The sequence below is a fragment of the Palaemon carinicauda genome, chromosome 2 (genome assembly GCF_036898095.1).
Source record: "Palaemon carinicauda isolate YSFRI2023 chromosome 2, ASM3689809v2, whole genome shotgun sequence".
NCBI classification, from domain to species: domain Eukaryota; kingdom Metazoa; phylum Arthropoda; class Malacostraca; order Decapoda; family Palaemonidae; genus Palaemon; species Palaemon carinicauda.
The window spans coordinates 191,102,047-191,116,705 of NC_090726.1; the positions used below are offsets into that span (position 1 = coordinate 191,102,047).

General features: G+C 44.1%; 1 protein-coding gene across 3 annotated transcripts in view; it reads left to right on the forward strand.

The window, feature by feature from the left end:
* Window positions 1-779: 779 nt before the first annotated feature.
* Window positions 780-14,659, forward strand: part of EndoB (endophilin-B) — a 146,315-nt gene continuing 132,435 nt past the window's right edge. For all 3 annotated transcript variants that reach the window (XM_068360058.1, XM_068360065.1, XM_068360072.1), the window contains exon 1: window positions 780-938. In XM_068360058.1, the coding sequence (XP_068216159.1) occupies window positions 882-938 (57 nt within the window). In that variant the 5' untranslated portion in view covers window positions 780-881. The remainder of the gene's footprint in view (window positions 939-14,659) is intronic.

A 14,659-nucleotide genomic window follows, 5' to 3' on the forward strand; every position in this document is an offset into this window, starting at 1 on the left:
GGATAAATTCACTTTAGCCTACTTTCTACTTGATAATACGCCGTATCTTATCATAAGGGTCGATAACATTTTCCTAGAAAATACGTAGCCCACTTTGCATATCTTATAATTGAGATGTATGCATTCCACTGACACAAGTAAATTATTCATTCATGGTATTTGGTTTTGCTTTTTTAAGGAGAAACTTAGGAAGACTTTATCACTGGGATGATACTAATTTCTAAATATTCTCATATAAAGTAAGACATGAATTGCTAACCTTAGTTTAGTCATGCGCCATTAGTTATTAGTTTTATAACAGTTTTTATTAGGTTTTATTTTTCTAACAATTTCTATTAATTATTAGTTTTCTAATAATTTCTATTAGTTTAATTTTCTAACAATTTATACTAGTTCAGGTTCGGGTTCTAGGATGAGGCATGGCTTTTGCAACGGCGCCTCCAAAGTTTATCTTCTTATACTGTTTTGTCTTTTCTTCCACATCAGGTTTAATACTTCTTTTTTTCTTTTCTATATTTGTTTCACTAAATAAAAATAATTCTACTATTTTCTTTAGGTCTTCCTCGTATGGTTGTTTAAGCTCAATTACTTCATTCCTTTCTTTTCTATATTCCTGGCAAACCAACAAAAAATGTATTAAATCTTTCTCCTCATTTTCACAAAAATTACAGTTTACATTCCCACCATTGTGCCTTTTTACAATATTTAGTTTTAACGCATTAGTTCTTGCTCTAATTAATTTTCTAATAATTTCCAAAGCAAATAAAAAAGAAGAGGTAAGGTTTGTGCGTCGTCTGCCGTGAAGAGGCACTAGGGTGACATCTGTCGGCTCTGTCGATAACTACTACTGTCAATATCACCACATATCAACAGCTGCAAAAATGGACCTTAAGAAACTTGCTGGTCAAGCTGGTCAGTTTCTGACCCGAGCCGTACAGGTCAGTTAAATATCAATCAATCATTTTCGTGTAAATATTTGTCTGACAGTCCGCCATAACTTACTTACGAGTCTTAACCCACCGAGGCACATCCCAAAATTTTCTTCAGCCTTGAAAATGTCGATTATTACGACCTCATCATTTTATTTGTTTTATATATATGTATAATTATATATTCTTTATAAATGTATAAGGAGTCATTATATACAATGATGTTAACGTACGTAAAAGCCTATATTTCTGGGCGTGGTTATTCTAGAAAAAGTTTAAATGATGTAGGCCTACTGTAGGGGAAACGGTAAAATTATAGTTTAGGACGAGAAACTAAGCTAGTGAGTTCGAGTATCTTATTAATTTTATTTGGTATATCTTGTAATTTTAAGAGTTGGACTGCAAGTTTTTGCCAGCCAGGATTTTCATGTTAACAAACATGCAAAGGTAACAGTAGGAAGGAACATAAAAGTAACAGGAAAATTAAAAAAAAAAGAAAATATTAGCGCTTTTAAGTAAGAACCGCAAACCCCTCATTGGAGATCATAGGAAACATAGATGGAGCCTTTGTACAACAACAGATAGATATGTGCATGGAACACCTTCTAACCTAAACTTCCGTACCTAACCTAACTTACAAGCCGTTTCCTTACCTACCTACCTAACTCCTCCTTAAACTGCCATATTCTTAGTGATATGGGAGGTATGGGGCATGGATGTCATCACACAAACATCCCTATTGCACCACGAATCATGCATAAATCAAAATAGAGGATTAACCTGTTAGCAATATAAAGTTGTCGTTATAAAGTGAGACGGTCATTGGTGATATGAAAAATAGACCTATTTCAAATTTATCTATGAAATAAACTTAATGAAAAATATGCAGAATCATAGCTAAATAATTTATTCTTAAAGCATACTGCATGGGTAAGAGTTCAAAAGCTTTATTACTGTTCACAACGAAGAAGCTTGTGAAGAAATAGCTCGCAATTGAGCTTACAGTACTCCTTTTTGCTCAAGTGCAGACAGGAGCCTACATCTCATCTTGATTTTACTTTTGCCACAATGTTGGAAGGAGGTTATGTTTTTGCCTCTCTTTGTGTGTTTTTGTTGTTTGTGAACAGCTTCCTTGTCACAATTTTAATCGTAGAGAAATGAAACTTGCAGGGAATAATTGTTATGTAAAAAGCTGGAAATGATTAAATTATGAAAGGTCATGGTAACAGTCAAGCAAAATGTCCAATTCACGTAATCAGCCATAAGTTTAGACATCGATGTCACAGAGACTTCAAACTTGGTTTTTCAATATTTAACTTAGCCGGTGATTATAATAGCTGCAGCTCTGCTGCTCGACAGAAAACTCTACGGAAAAAATCCGCCAGCGATCGCTATGCAGGTAGGGGGTGTACTTCAACAGCGCCATCTGTCGTCCAGATACCCAGTACTCATTGTAAACAAAGAACTCAATTTTCTCTCTGTCGTGCTACCGGCAAGACCTACGAATTCGCTGTTGCTAACTGGATTTGTTTTCACAACTATTTGGTGAAGTACACTATTCTAGTTTTGAGCTTTCGCTGTGCAGGCTTTCTCTTCAATAAATCCTTGCATTCTTTTTTTGATTACGGATTATTTGTTGATGACTTTGGATAGTTTTTGAATTCCCCTTTGACCAATTCAAAATGGCTGACCCTTCTCAAGTCCCAAAATTCAGGAAGTGTAATGCTAGGGACTGTTCAAGGCGTCTTCCGAAGGCCTCTATCGATCCTCACACTGTTTGTTCCAATTGTCGGGATAAAACCTGTCAATTGGAAGATCGATGTGAGGAATGCGTTGGGCTTTCGGAATTCGATTTTATCGAATTCCAGAAATATACACGTAGGCTAGAGAGAGATAGAGTCAGGAGAATTTCCTCTCGTTCTGTTGAATTTTCCTCTCCTCATGCCCCACAACCTATTCCTTCCCCTGTAGTGGTTGCTCCTAATCCCCCTTCTGGCACTCAGGAACCTTCGATGGCTGATATGATGCGTGCCATCCAAGCTCAGGGTGAGAGAGTTGAGTCTCTGGCTAGTGACCGTAACCAGCTCATGGCGGACGTCAAGGAGCTGAAGTGTAAAAGTGCAGTGGGAAGTGATAAAGTGAGTGATAGTGTTGTGGATAGTGTTGCGCTTGAGGGTTCGTCTGTTCGTGCCTGTCGTCCTCCTAGTCCGGGACCTCTTGCAAGCTCCCAAGTCCAGGGGAGAAGCAATGTCGTACGACCAATGGGTTCGAGAGGCTTTAATCAGCGAACAGACGTTCCCTCCGTGGTTTCGGGCGTATCTACCCAAGATCGTCCCTACCACACATAGACGAGAGAGCCCATTAATACCTCGTCTGCGGAAGAGGTTTCTCGCAAGAAACCATGGACCAAGGTCTCACGACCGTTAAAGCGCAAGTCGGTGCCTTCCGCGCAAGTCCAACGGCCCAGCTGTAGCCACTGGGTCAGTTCGGACTCGCTGCAGTCTTCCGATGACTGCTCACCTCCTAAGAGAGGTAAAGCGGTACCGCCTCAGACTGTTACACCGTCTGTCGCCGCACCTGCTCCTGCAGACCCTAAGTGGTCTTTGCTGCAGACCATGCAGTCCCAATTAACGTCACTGATGCAGGACTTTCGTGCGGAGAAGGTTGCTGCTGCACCAGCCTCTTGCCTACAACCAACCACACACTCGGTTGTGCGTCCTGTGGACGCTGAGGCGACCTTCTTGCGCACTCCAGCTGAGAGAGTTCCGCCACCCATGCGTTCCAGTGTGCCCTGCCAGCCGCATGTTGACGTTCAGCGGCGCACGGATCCTTCCGTTGACGTTCGCGAGGTACAACAACCGTCAGAGTTGTTTTGTTTTGACGCGGTGCGTCAACCTCCGCAACCCAGTGTGGTTGCCACTGCTCACCCACATCAGGCTTTACAGTCTGGAGTAGACGCTGTGCGTCCCCGCGCTGCTATGGTTGTTGCCAGCTCACAGACTGGGCAACAGTTCCATGACGTTGCGTCCGGTTCAGTCACGCGTGCACCCGTGCAACCGGACTCAGCTAACCAGCCGTTACCTACTCCATTGCCGCTTCCTCCTCAATACTCGGATGATGGACTTTCGGACGATGATGGTGCTGCTCACGTTGATGAACCACATTCGGATCTTGACGAGCCTAAGTCCACGCAACCCTCTTTGGACTTTAGAAAAGTTCTAGCTCTGTTCAAAGAGACGTTTCCGGACCAGTTTGTGTCTGTGGCTCCGCGCTCTCCTCCGTCAGAGTTTGTATTAGGTATGCCGTCATCCTCGCCTGCCTTTACTAGACTCGTCCTCGCACGCTCGTCCAAGAGAGCTTTACGAGTGATAGGAGAATGGATGCAGTCCAAAAAGAGTCTAGGGAAGACAGCCTTTACGTTTCCCCCTGCTAGACTCTCTTCTAGATCGAGCGTCTGGTATGCCACGGGAGAAGTTCTCGGCTTGGGAGTTCCTGCCTCTGCCCAGGGCGACTTCTCAAGTCTTGTAGACTCTCCCCGCAGGCTAGCCATGAGACGCTCGAAAATATGTTGGTCATCTTCGGACCTAGACCACCTTTTGAAAGGGATATTTAGAGCCTTTGAGGTCTTCAACTTTTTAGACTGGTGTCTGGGAGCTTTAAGCAGGAAGATCTCTCCGACAGAGAAGGAAACTTCCTTGCTCATCATGTCCTGCATGGACAAGGCCATACGTGACGGGTCTAATGAGCTTGCTGCATCGTTCGTATCCGGAGTCCTCAAGAAGCGTGAGAACCTTTGCTCTTTCCTGTCAGCTGGAGTGACACCTTGTCAAAGATCCGAACTTCTGTTTGCTCCTCTTTCTAAGTGCCTCTTTCCAGAGGACTTGATTAAGGAGATTGCTGCTTCTTTGATACAGAAGGACACTCATGACCTGGTTGCGTCCTCTGCTCGCAAAGCCACCCCTTTGCCTACCTTGTCAGCTAGACCAAGGATGGACACTCCAGCGTCCCGATTTATTCCGCCCTTTCGTGGCAGAGCCTCCAGCAGAGGAGGTGCTCGTGCCGAAGGGAGACGTGGAAAGAAGAAAGGAACCAAGTCCTTTAAAGGCAGAGTCTGACTGCCAGCTTCTTCAGACAGCAGTGGGAGCCAGACTCAAGAACTTCTGGCAGACCTGGGAGAAGAGAGGCGCAGATGCACAATCTGTGAAGTTGCTCAGAGAGGGGTACAAGATCCCGTTTGTACGAAAACCCCCTCTAGCAACGTCTCCCATCGATCTCTCTCCCAGGTACAGAGAGGAAGACAAGAGACGAGCATTGAAACAGGAGGTGTCTCTCTTACTAGAAAAGGGAGCGGTAGTCAAAGTCCTGGACCATCAAACCCCTGGCTTCTACAACCGTCTCTTCTTAGTGGCAAAGAAGACAGGAGGGTGGAGGCCGGTGCTAGACGTCAGTGCGCTGAATGTCTTTGTCACAAAGCAGACGTTCTCCATGGAGACCACAAAGTCCGTTCTAGCAGCGGTCAGAAGGGAAGACTGGATGGTCTCTTTAGACCTAAGGGACGCATACTTCCACGTCCCCATCCACCCAGACTCCCAACCTTTTCTGAGATTTGTTTACGAAAAGGTTGTCTACCAGTTTCAAGCCCTGTGCTTTGGCCTAAGCACAGCTCCTCTTGTGTTTACGAGGTTGATGAGGAATGTAGCCAAATTCCTTCATTTAGCGGACATCCGAGCCTCCCTCTATTTGGACGACTGGCTTCTAAGAGCTTCTTCCAGTCGTCGCTGTCTGAAGGCTCTTAAGTGGACTCTAGATCTGACCAAGGAATTGGGTCTCCTTGTCAATATGGAAAAGTCTCAAGTGGTCCCATCCCAAACTATTGTGTATTTAGGGATGGAGATTCACAGTCTAGCTTTTCGGGCTTTTCCGTCGGCCCCCAGAACAAGCCAAGCCCAGTTATGCATCCAGAACATGCTGAAGAAGGAACGGTGTTCAGTCAGGCAGTGGATGAGTCTGATAGGGACACTATCATCCCTGGAACAGTTCGTATCGTTAGGAAGACTACACCTCCGTCCTCTTCAATATCACCTAGCTGTTTACTGGAAAAAGGACAAGACGCTAGAAGCGGTCTCGATCCCCATTTCCGAGAAGATGAAGTCTTGCCTGACTTGGTGGAAGGACAGTATCAGTCTCAGAGAGGGTCTGCCCCTGGCTGTTCAGACTCCCAACCACGTTCTCTTCTCGGACGCATCGGACTCAGGCTGGAGCGCGACATTAGACGGTCGGGAATGCTCGGGAACTTGGAACTCGAGTCAAAGGACAATGCATATCAACTGCAAGGAGCTACTGGCAGTTCATCTGGCCTTGAAAAGCTTCAAGTCTCTCCTTCAAGGCAAAGTGGTGGAGGTGAACTCGGACAACACCACGGCTTTGGCGTACATCTCCAAGCAAGGAGGGACCCACTCTATGACGTTGTACGAGATCGCAAGGGACCTCCTCACCTGGTCAAAAGGTCTAAACATTTCGCTTGTAACGAGGTTCATCCAAGGCAGCCTGAATGTCATGGCAGATTGCCTCAGTCGAAAGGGACAAATCATTCCAACAGAATGGACCCTACACAAGGATGTGTGCAAGAGACCTTGGGCCACATGGGGCCAGCCAACCATAGATCTCTTCGCAACCTCGATGACCAAGAGGCTCCCAATATATTGCTCACCAATCCCGGACCCAGCAGCAGTTCATATAGATGCCTTTCTCCTAGATTGGTCACATCTAGACCTATATGCATTCCCCCCGTTCAAGATTGTCAACAAGGTACTGCAGAAGTTCGCCTCTCACGAAGGGACAAGGTTGACGTTAGTTGCTCCCCTCTGGCCCGCGAGAGAATGGTTCACCGAGGTACTTCGATGGCTAGTGGACGTTCCCAGAACGCTTCCTCTAAGGGTGGACCTTCTACGTCAGCCACATGTAAAGAAGGTACACCAAGGCCTCCACGCTCTTCGTCTGACTGCCTTCAGACTATCGAAAGACTCTCAAGAGCTAGAGGCTTTTCGAAGGAGGCAGCCAGGGCGATTGCTAGAGCAAGGAGGACATCCACCCTTAGAGTCTACCAATCGAAGTGGGAAGTCTTCCGAAACTGGTGCAAGTCAGTATCTGTATCCTCGACCAGTACCTCTGTAACTCAAATAGCTGACTTCCTTTTATACCTGAGGAAAGAACGATCTCTTTCAGCTCCCACTATCAAGGGTTACAGAAGCATGTTGGCATCAGTCTTCCGTCACAGAGGCTTAGATCTTTCCAACAATAAAGATCTAAAGGACCTCCTTAAGTCTTTTGAGACCACGAAGGAGCGTCGTTTGGCTACACCTGGTTGGAATTTAGACGTGGTACTAAGATTCCTCATGTCAGAAAGGTTCGAGCCGCTTCAATCAGCCTCATTTAAAGATCTCACCTTAAAGACTCTTTTCCTGGTTTGCTTAGCCACAGCTAAAAGAGTCAGTGAGATTCACGCCTTCAGCAGGAACATCGGATTTTCATCTGAAACGGCTACATGTTCTCTACAACTTGTTTTTTTCAATATTTAACTTAGCCGGGGATTATAATAGCTGCAACTCTGTTGCTCGACAGAAAACTCTAAGGTAAAACTCGCCAGCGATCGCTACACAGGTTGCGGGTGTGCCCAACAGCGCCATCTGTCGTCCAGATACCCAGTACTCAATGTAAACAAAGAACTCAATTTTCTCTCTGTCGAGCTATCGACAAGACGTACTTACTCGCTGTTGCTAAACTGGAGTTTTTTCACAACTAATTGGTGAAGTACTTTATTCTAGTTTTGAGCTTTCGCTATGCAGGTGTTTTATATTCATCTTAAATCTTGAACTCGTTTTGGATAGATTTAATTATGGTGACAAAGAGAGTATGGACTTTCTTTCACTTTTAAATGGCCGACCCTTCCCTTAGACGGAAGTGTGTTTAGGCTTTTAGTAATTATATCACGTTATAGATTTTCCTCTATATATTTTATATCTCTCCGCCTTTATTAGGCCTCTTCGATTAACTTTCCATTTATTATAAACATATAAAAATAATTTTAATGTTTTGTTTATATAGACCTTTCCTGAGAGTAGGCGGTCCTAACTTGGAAACCGAAGTTAATCAACGTTGAGCCCTTTATATCGTAATTAGCTTTTAAAGAGCTAAGGATTTAAAATGTTTTAAATGTAATATTTTATGAAAGAATTTCTTTGATAGTCTTCGTACTGTTTTCAAAGATGAACTAACGTTTAGTTTATTTATGCTACGCAGTTGTTGACATTCAGGACGTTCAACATGCGCTCTATCGTTACGATAGAGAGAGAGTGTATCACGGTTTCACTTTGCAGTAAGAGTAAATCGATTCTGACGTTTTGTTCATTCTTTCTTAGCTTAAATGTTTTAAATTCTATTTTAAAGGAAATTTTTATTTGAAAAACCTTTCAGTTTTTTCCTTTAGTCAAATAACATGTTTTTTTGACGAAATATAATTGGGCTCTTCTCTTAGGTGCGAAATCAAGAGAGAAAGAGAGAGAGAGATAGAGACGGAGGGAGAGAGAGGAGAGAAAACGTTCCGTTCAAGCGGGTAACGTTGTTCTCGAGTTACAGTGAACCCTCGCTACTTCGCGGTTCGACCATCGCGGATTCACCACTTCGCGGATTTTTTCCATAACCCATATATACAGTAATATATATATATATATATATATATATATATATATATATATATATATATATATATATATATATATATATATGTATGCATGTATTTATGTATATATGTAGGTATGTATATGTGTATACATATAAATATATATATATATATATATATATATATATATATATATATATATATATATATATATATATATATATATATATATATATATATATATATATATATATATATATATATATATACACACACACACACACACATATATATATATATATATATATATATATACATATATATATATATATATATATATATATATATATATATATATATATATATATATATATATATATATATATATATATATCTAAAGTAGGAAGATGTGATGTAGTTCTAAGGGAAAAGTATGGGAAATATGTCTGGGTAATAAGCAAAGCTCTACCTCCAGTTTGTTTCTTCATTATGATCAGAGATAAATGTAAACAAAACATTGGTTGCCATTTTTTATCGTGCTTTTTAGCGTGTTTAGGAAATGCATGATATAAAATCACCTTTAATATTTGTGCCTGTTTTAGTTTAGGGTACTGTAGTACATGCATTAAGTGTTCTGTACATTAAAGGGTAGTTTGTTAACAGAACTACGTACAAGGGAAGGTTTTAAAAGTCTGAATATACATGTTGAATAAATAGGTAAATATGGTGTCACTACTTCGCGGATTTTCACCTATCGCGGCCGCGACTGGAACCTATCTACCGCGATAAACGAGGGTTCACTGTACTCTCGTCCCTAGTCGCTGTACGGGGAGGAAGGATAAAACGTTTTAGTTTTTTTATTCTCGTCCCCAGGCTATGTGCGGTGAGAGATTGAAAACGTAGTTATATGAACTATTGTTTAGTCTCTTTCCCAGCCACTGATTTTTTTTTTATCTTAAAATATGTTTTCTGTTTTTTGCTGGTATTAATGAGCTTGCATTTTACGACTGATTTCGCGATTACTACCTTTTAATGAAGGGTAGAATTGCGTGTTTCAGGTAGAAATCGGTAAAAGTTTCGATTTCAGTGAAATAAGTGCAAAACAGAAAATCGAAGTGATAAATTGATATGCGCAAAGTGTTACAGTGTTGCGTCCGAGGGTTCGTCTGTTCGTGCCTGTCGTTCACCTAGTCCGGGACCTCTTACATGCTCCCAAGCCCAGGGGAGAAGTAATGTCAAACGACTTATGGGTTTGAGAGGCCTTGACCAACGAACGAACGTTTTCCCTCTATGGTATCGGGTGTATCTTACCAAGATCTCCCCTACCATAAGACGAGAGAGACGTTGTTTCTCCTCGTCATCCGAAGGCTTTTCGCATAAGAAACCTGTCACAAGGTTGCGAAGCCCTTAAGCGAAAGTCAGTCCTTTCAGGACAGGTCCAGCGTCCTGGTTACAACCATTAGGACAGCTCTGACCCTATGCAGTCATCGGATAACTGCTCGCCGCCTAACAAAAGCGTAACACAGACTCCGAGAGTCTTTTTTTGTAGGCAAAGTGTTGCGGTCGCAGACGTTACCCTCGTCTCTTACCACAACCATTTCCGTTGATCCTTAATGGGTTGTATGGCAAGACATGCAGTATATGCTTGCCTCCCTTATGGAAGACTATTCTGCCGATTAGTCCGTTGAGTCTAGCCGTTTATCTCATCGATATCCTGGCTTTCAGCCAACCTAACTTTCCTTTGTGCTTACTGTTGACGTTGGCGTAGCTTAGTCACGTCAGTCAGGTTGTTTAGAACCACACTCGATGCGGTCTCGTGTGGTTTTTCAGCCGCATTTGGACGTTAGGCCACTTGCTGATGCTCCTGTTGACGTTCAAGACGTTCACTAACAATCGGAGTTGACTTGTTTTGACGCTGTGCGTCAACCTCCGCATTCTAGAGTTGTTTTGACTACTCAGTCTAGGCAGTCAAAGCAGTCTCGAGTGGACGCTGTGCGTCCTCACGCACCTGTTGTGGTTGACAGTTCAGTTGTTGACAGTTCACAGACTGTCAAGCAGTTACATGACGTTGCGTTCTGGTCCGCTACTAATGCACCAGTGAGTGTGGACTCTGCTTGTAAAGCATTGCCACCACGGTAGGTCTCTCCCTTGCTTGAGACTCAGCTTTTATCGGACAAGGTTCCTGTAGATGAGGAAGTTGCTGTTCCCCCTCCTACTGATATTCCCTTGAGGACTCTGTCAGATGGAGAGGAGCCTAAAGCTGCTTAGCCTCCTATGGACTTTAATTAAATCATGATGATTTTTTTAAGGATCTTTGTCCGGATCTTTTTGTAACTGCTGCTCCTCGTTCGCCTAAACGTCAGAGCTTACACTAGGCCTAGCTACTTCGAAGCCGTTGTTTTTAAGCTAGTGCTCTCTCGCTCTCCTAGAGAGCTTTACGTTGGCTAGGCGACTGGTTTTTCACCAGGAGGAGTTTGGGGGATACAGCCTTTGCTTTCCCTTCTTTTAAACTGGTTTATAGAGCGAGAGTCTGATATGACACGAGAGAAGTTCTCGGCTTGGGAGTTCATGCCTCTGCCCAGATAGACTTCTCAATTCTCGTAGACTCTCCCTGGCGCCTGGCCAGGAGACGCTCCAAGTTGTTTACAGGTCAACTGCACAGCTGTTTTCGAGCCTTTGAAGTTTTGCTGTACAATTATGTCACGCATAACAAGGCTTTCAGGGATGGTAAACGGTACCCGCCTCAGTCGCTAACCCCGTCTGTTGCCACACCTGCTCCCGTAGACCCTAAATGGCCTTTGCTGCAAGACATGCAGTCCAAGCTTGCGTCCTTGATAGAGGACTTTAATGCGGAGAAGGTTGCTACTGAACCTTCTGGCCAACAACCTTCCAAGCGGTCGGTTGTGCGCCCTGTTGACGCTGAGGTAACCTACTCGCGTCTGCCAGTTGAGGTGGTTCCTCCACCGATGCGACCCAGTGTGGGTTGCCAGCCGCACGTTGACGTTAAGCGACGCTCGGAGGTGGTTGTTGACGTTCAGGACGTTCAACAACCAGCAGAGGTGACTTGTTTTGACGCAGTGCGTCAACCTCAGCAACCCGGTAGGGTGTTGACTGCACAACCCAGACGGTCTAGACAGTCTCGGGTTGACGCTGTGCTTCCTCGCGCACCCATGGTTGTTGACAGTTCACAGACTGTGCAGCAGTTCCATGATATTGCGTCCGGCTCCGTCACGCATCCACCAGTGCGACCGGACTCAGCGAGCCAGACGTTGCCCACTCCGTTGCCGTTTCCTCATCAGTTTTCGGATGAGGAACCCTCTGATGAGGACGTTGCTGAACAACAAGACGATCAGCCCCCAGAATAGATCAAGCCCTGCTATCCATCCAGAAGATGCTGAAGAAGGAACGCTGCTCAGTCAGGCTGTGGATGAGTCTGGTAGGGACGCTGTCATCCGTGGAACAATTTGTGTCACTAGGAAGACTACACCTCCGTCCTCTTCAATACCATCTAGCTTTTCACTGGAAAAAGGACAAGACGCTAGAAGCGGTCTCGATCCCGGTTTCCGAAAAGATAAAGTCTTGTCTGACTTGGTGGAAAGACAATATCAACCTAAGAGAGGGTCTTCCCCTGGCTGTTCAGACTCCCAACCACGTTCTCTTCTCGGACGCATCGGACGTGGGCTGGGGCGCGACACTAGACGGTCGGGAATGCTCAGGACTGTGGAACTCGAGTCAGAGGAGCATGCATATCAACTGCAAGGAGCTGTTGGCAGTACATCTGGCCTTGAAAAGCTTCAAGTCTCTCCTTCGAGGCAAATTGGTGGAAGTTAACTCGGACATCACCACGGCCTTGGCGTACATCTCCAAAAAAGGAGGTACCCACTCACTGACATTGTACGAGATCGCAAGGAACCTGCTCACCTGGTCAAAAGGTCTAAACATATCGCTAGTAACGAGGTTCATCCAAGGCAATTTGAATGTCATGGCAGATTGTCTCAGTCGGAAGGGACAAGTCATTCCAACAGAATGGACCCTCCACAAGGATGTATGCAAGAGACTTTGGGCCACATGGGGCCAGCCAACCATAGATCTCTTTGCAACCTCGATGACCAAGAGGCTCCCAATATATTGTTCACCAATCCCGGACCCAGCAGCAGTTCATATAGATGCCTTTCTCCTAGATTGGTCACATCTAGATCTATACGCATTCCCACCGTTCAAGATTGTCAACAAGGTACTGCAGAAGTTCGCCTCTCACGAAGGGACAAGGTTGACGCTAGTTGCTCCCCTCTGGCCCGCGAGAGAATGGTTCACCGAGGTACTTCGATGGCTAGTAGACGTTCCCAGAACTCTTCCTCTAAGGGTGGACCTTCTACGTCAGCCACACGTAAAGAAGGTACACCAAAGCCTCCACGCTCTTCGTCTGACTGCCTTCAGACTATCGAAAGACTCTCAAGAGCTAGAGGCTTTTCGAAGGAGGCAGCCAGGGCGATTGCTAGAGCAAGGAGAACATCCACCCTTAGAGTCTACCAATCGAAGTGGGAAGTCTTCCGAAACTGGTGCAAGTCAGTATCTGTATCCTCGACCAGTACCTCTGTAACTCAAATAGCTGACTTCCTCTTATACCTGAGGAAAGAACGATCTCTTTCAGCTCCCACTATCAAGGGTTACAGAAGCATGTTGGCATCAGTCTTCCGTCACAGAGGCTTAGATCTTTCCAACAATAAAGATCTACAGGACCTCCTTAAGTCTTTTGAGACCACGAAGGAGCGTCGTTTGGTTACACCTGGTTGGAATTTAGACGTGGTACTAAGATTCCTTATGTCAGACAGGTTCGAGCCGCTACAATCAGCCTCCCTGAAAGATCTCACCTTAAAGACTCTTTTCCTGGTATGCTTAGCCACAGCTAAAAGAGTCAGTGAGATTCATGCCTTCAGCAAGAACATCGGATTTTCGTCAGAAAAAGCTACATGTTCACTACAACTTGGTTTTCTAGCCAAAAACGAGCTGCCTTCTCAACCTTGGCCGAAATCGTTCGATATTCCAAGCTTATCGAATATGGTTCGCAATGAACTAGAAAGAGTCTTATGCCCTGTGAGAGCTCTTAAGTTTTATTTAAAACGAACTAAACCTTTACGAGGCCTGTCTGAAGCTTTATGGTGTTCAGTTAAGAAACCATCTTTGCCTATGTCAAAGAATGCTTTATCCTATTTTATCTGACTGTTAATACGAGAAGCTCATTCCCATCTGAGTGAGGAAGACCAAGCTTTGCTGAAGGTAAGGACACATGAAGTTAGAGCTGTCGCAACTTCCGTGGCCTTTAAACAAAATAGATCTCTGCGAAGTATAATGGACGCAACCTATTGGAGAAGCAAGTCAGTGTTCGCGTCTTTTTATCTTAAGGATGTCCAGTCTCTTTACGAGAACTGCTACACACTGGGACCATTCGTAGCAGCGAGTGCAGTAGTGGGTGAGGGCTCAACCACTACAATTCCCTAATTCCATAACCTTTTTAATCTTTCTCTTGAAATGTTTTTATTGTTGTTTTTTGGGTTGTCCGGAAGGCTAAGAAGCCTTTCGCATCCTAGTTGATTTGGCGGGTGGTCAAAGTCATTTCTTGAGAGCGCCTAGATTAGAGGTTTTGATGAGGTCCTGTGGTATGGGTTGCAACCCTTGATACTTCAGATCCTAGGGGTCGATCAGCATCCTAAGAGGATCGCGAGGCTCCGTAAGGAAGACGTACTTAAAAAGGCAGAGTAATTGTTCAAGTCGACTTCCTTACCAGGTACCTATTTATTTTGTTTTTGTTATTTTGATAACTTCTAAAATGAAATAAAAACTCTTAGCTCATAATAATGTAAACATATTTTGCTGGTCTCTACCCACCCCCCTGGGTGTGAATCAGCTATTATAATCACCGGCTAAGTTAAATATTGAAAAATGTTATTTTGATAATAAAATAAATTTTTGAATATACTTACCCGGTGATTATAAATTAAAGGACCCTCCCTTCCTCCCCAATAGAGACGCAGTGGAACGAGGAGAAAATTGA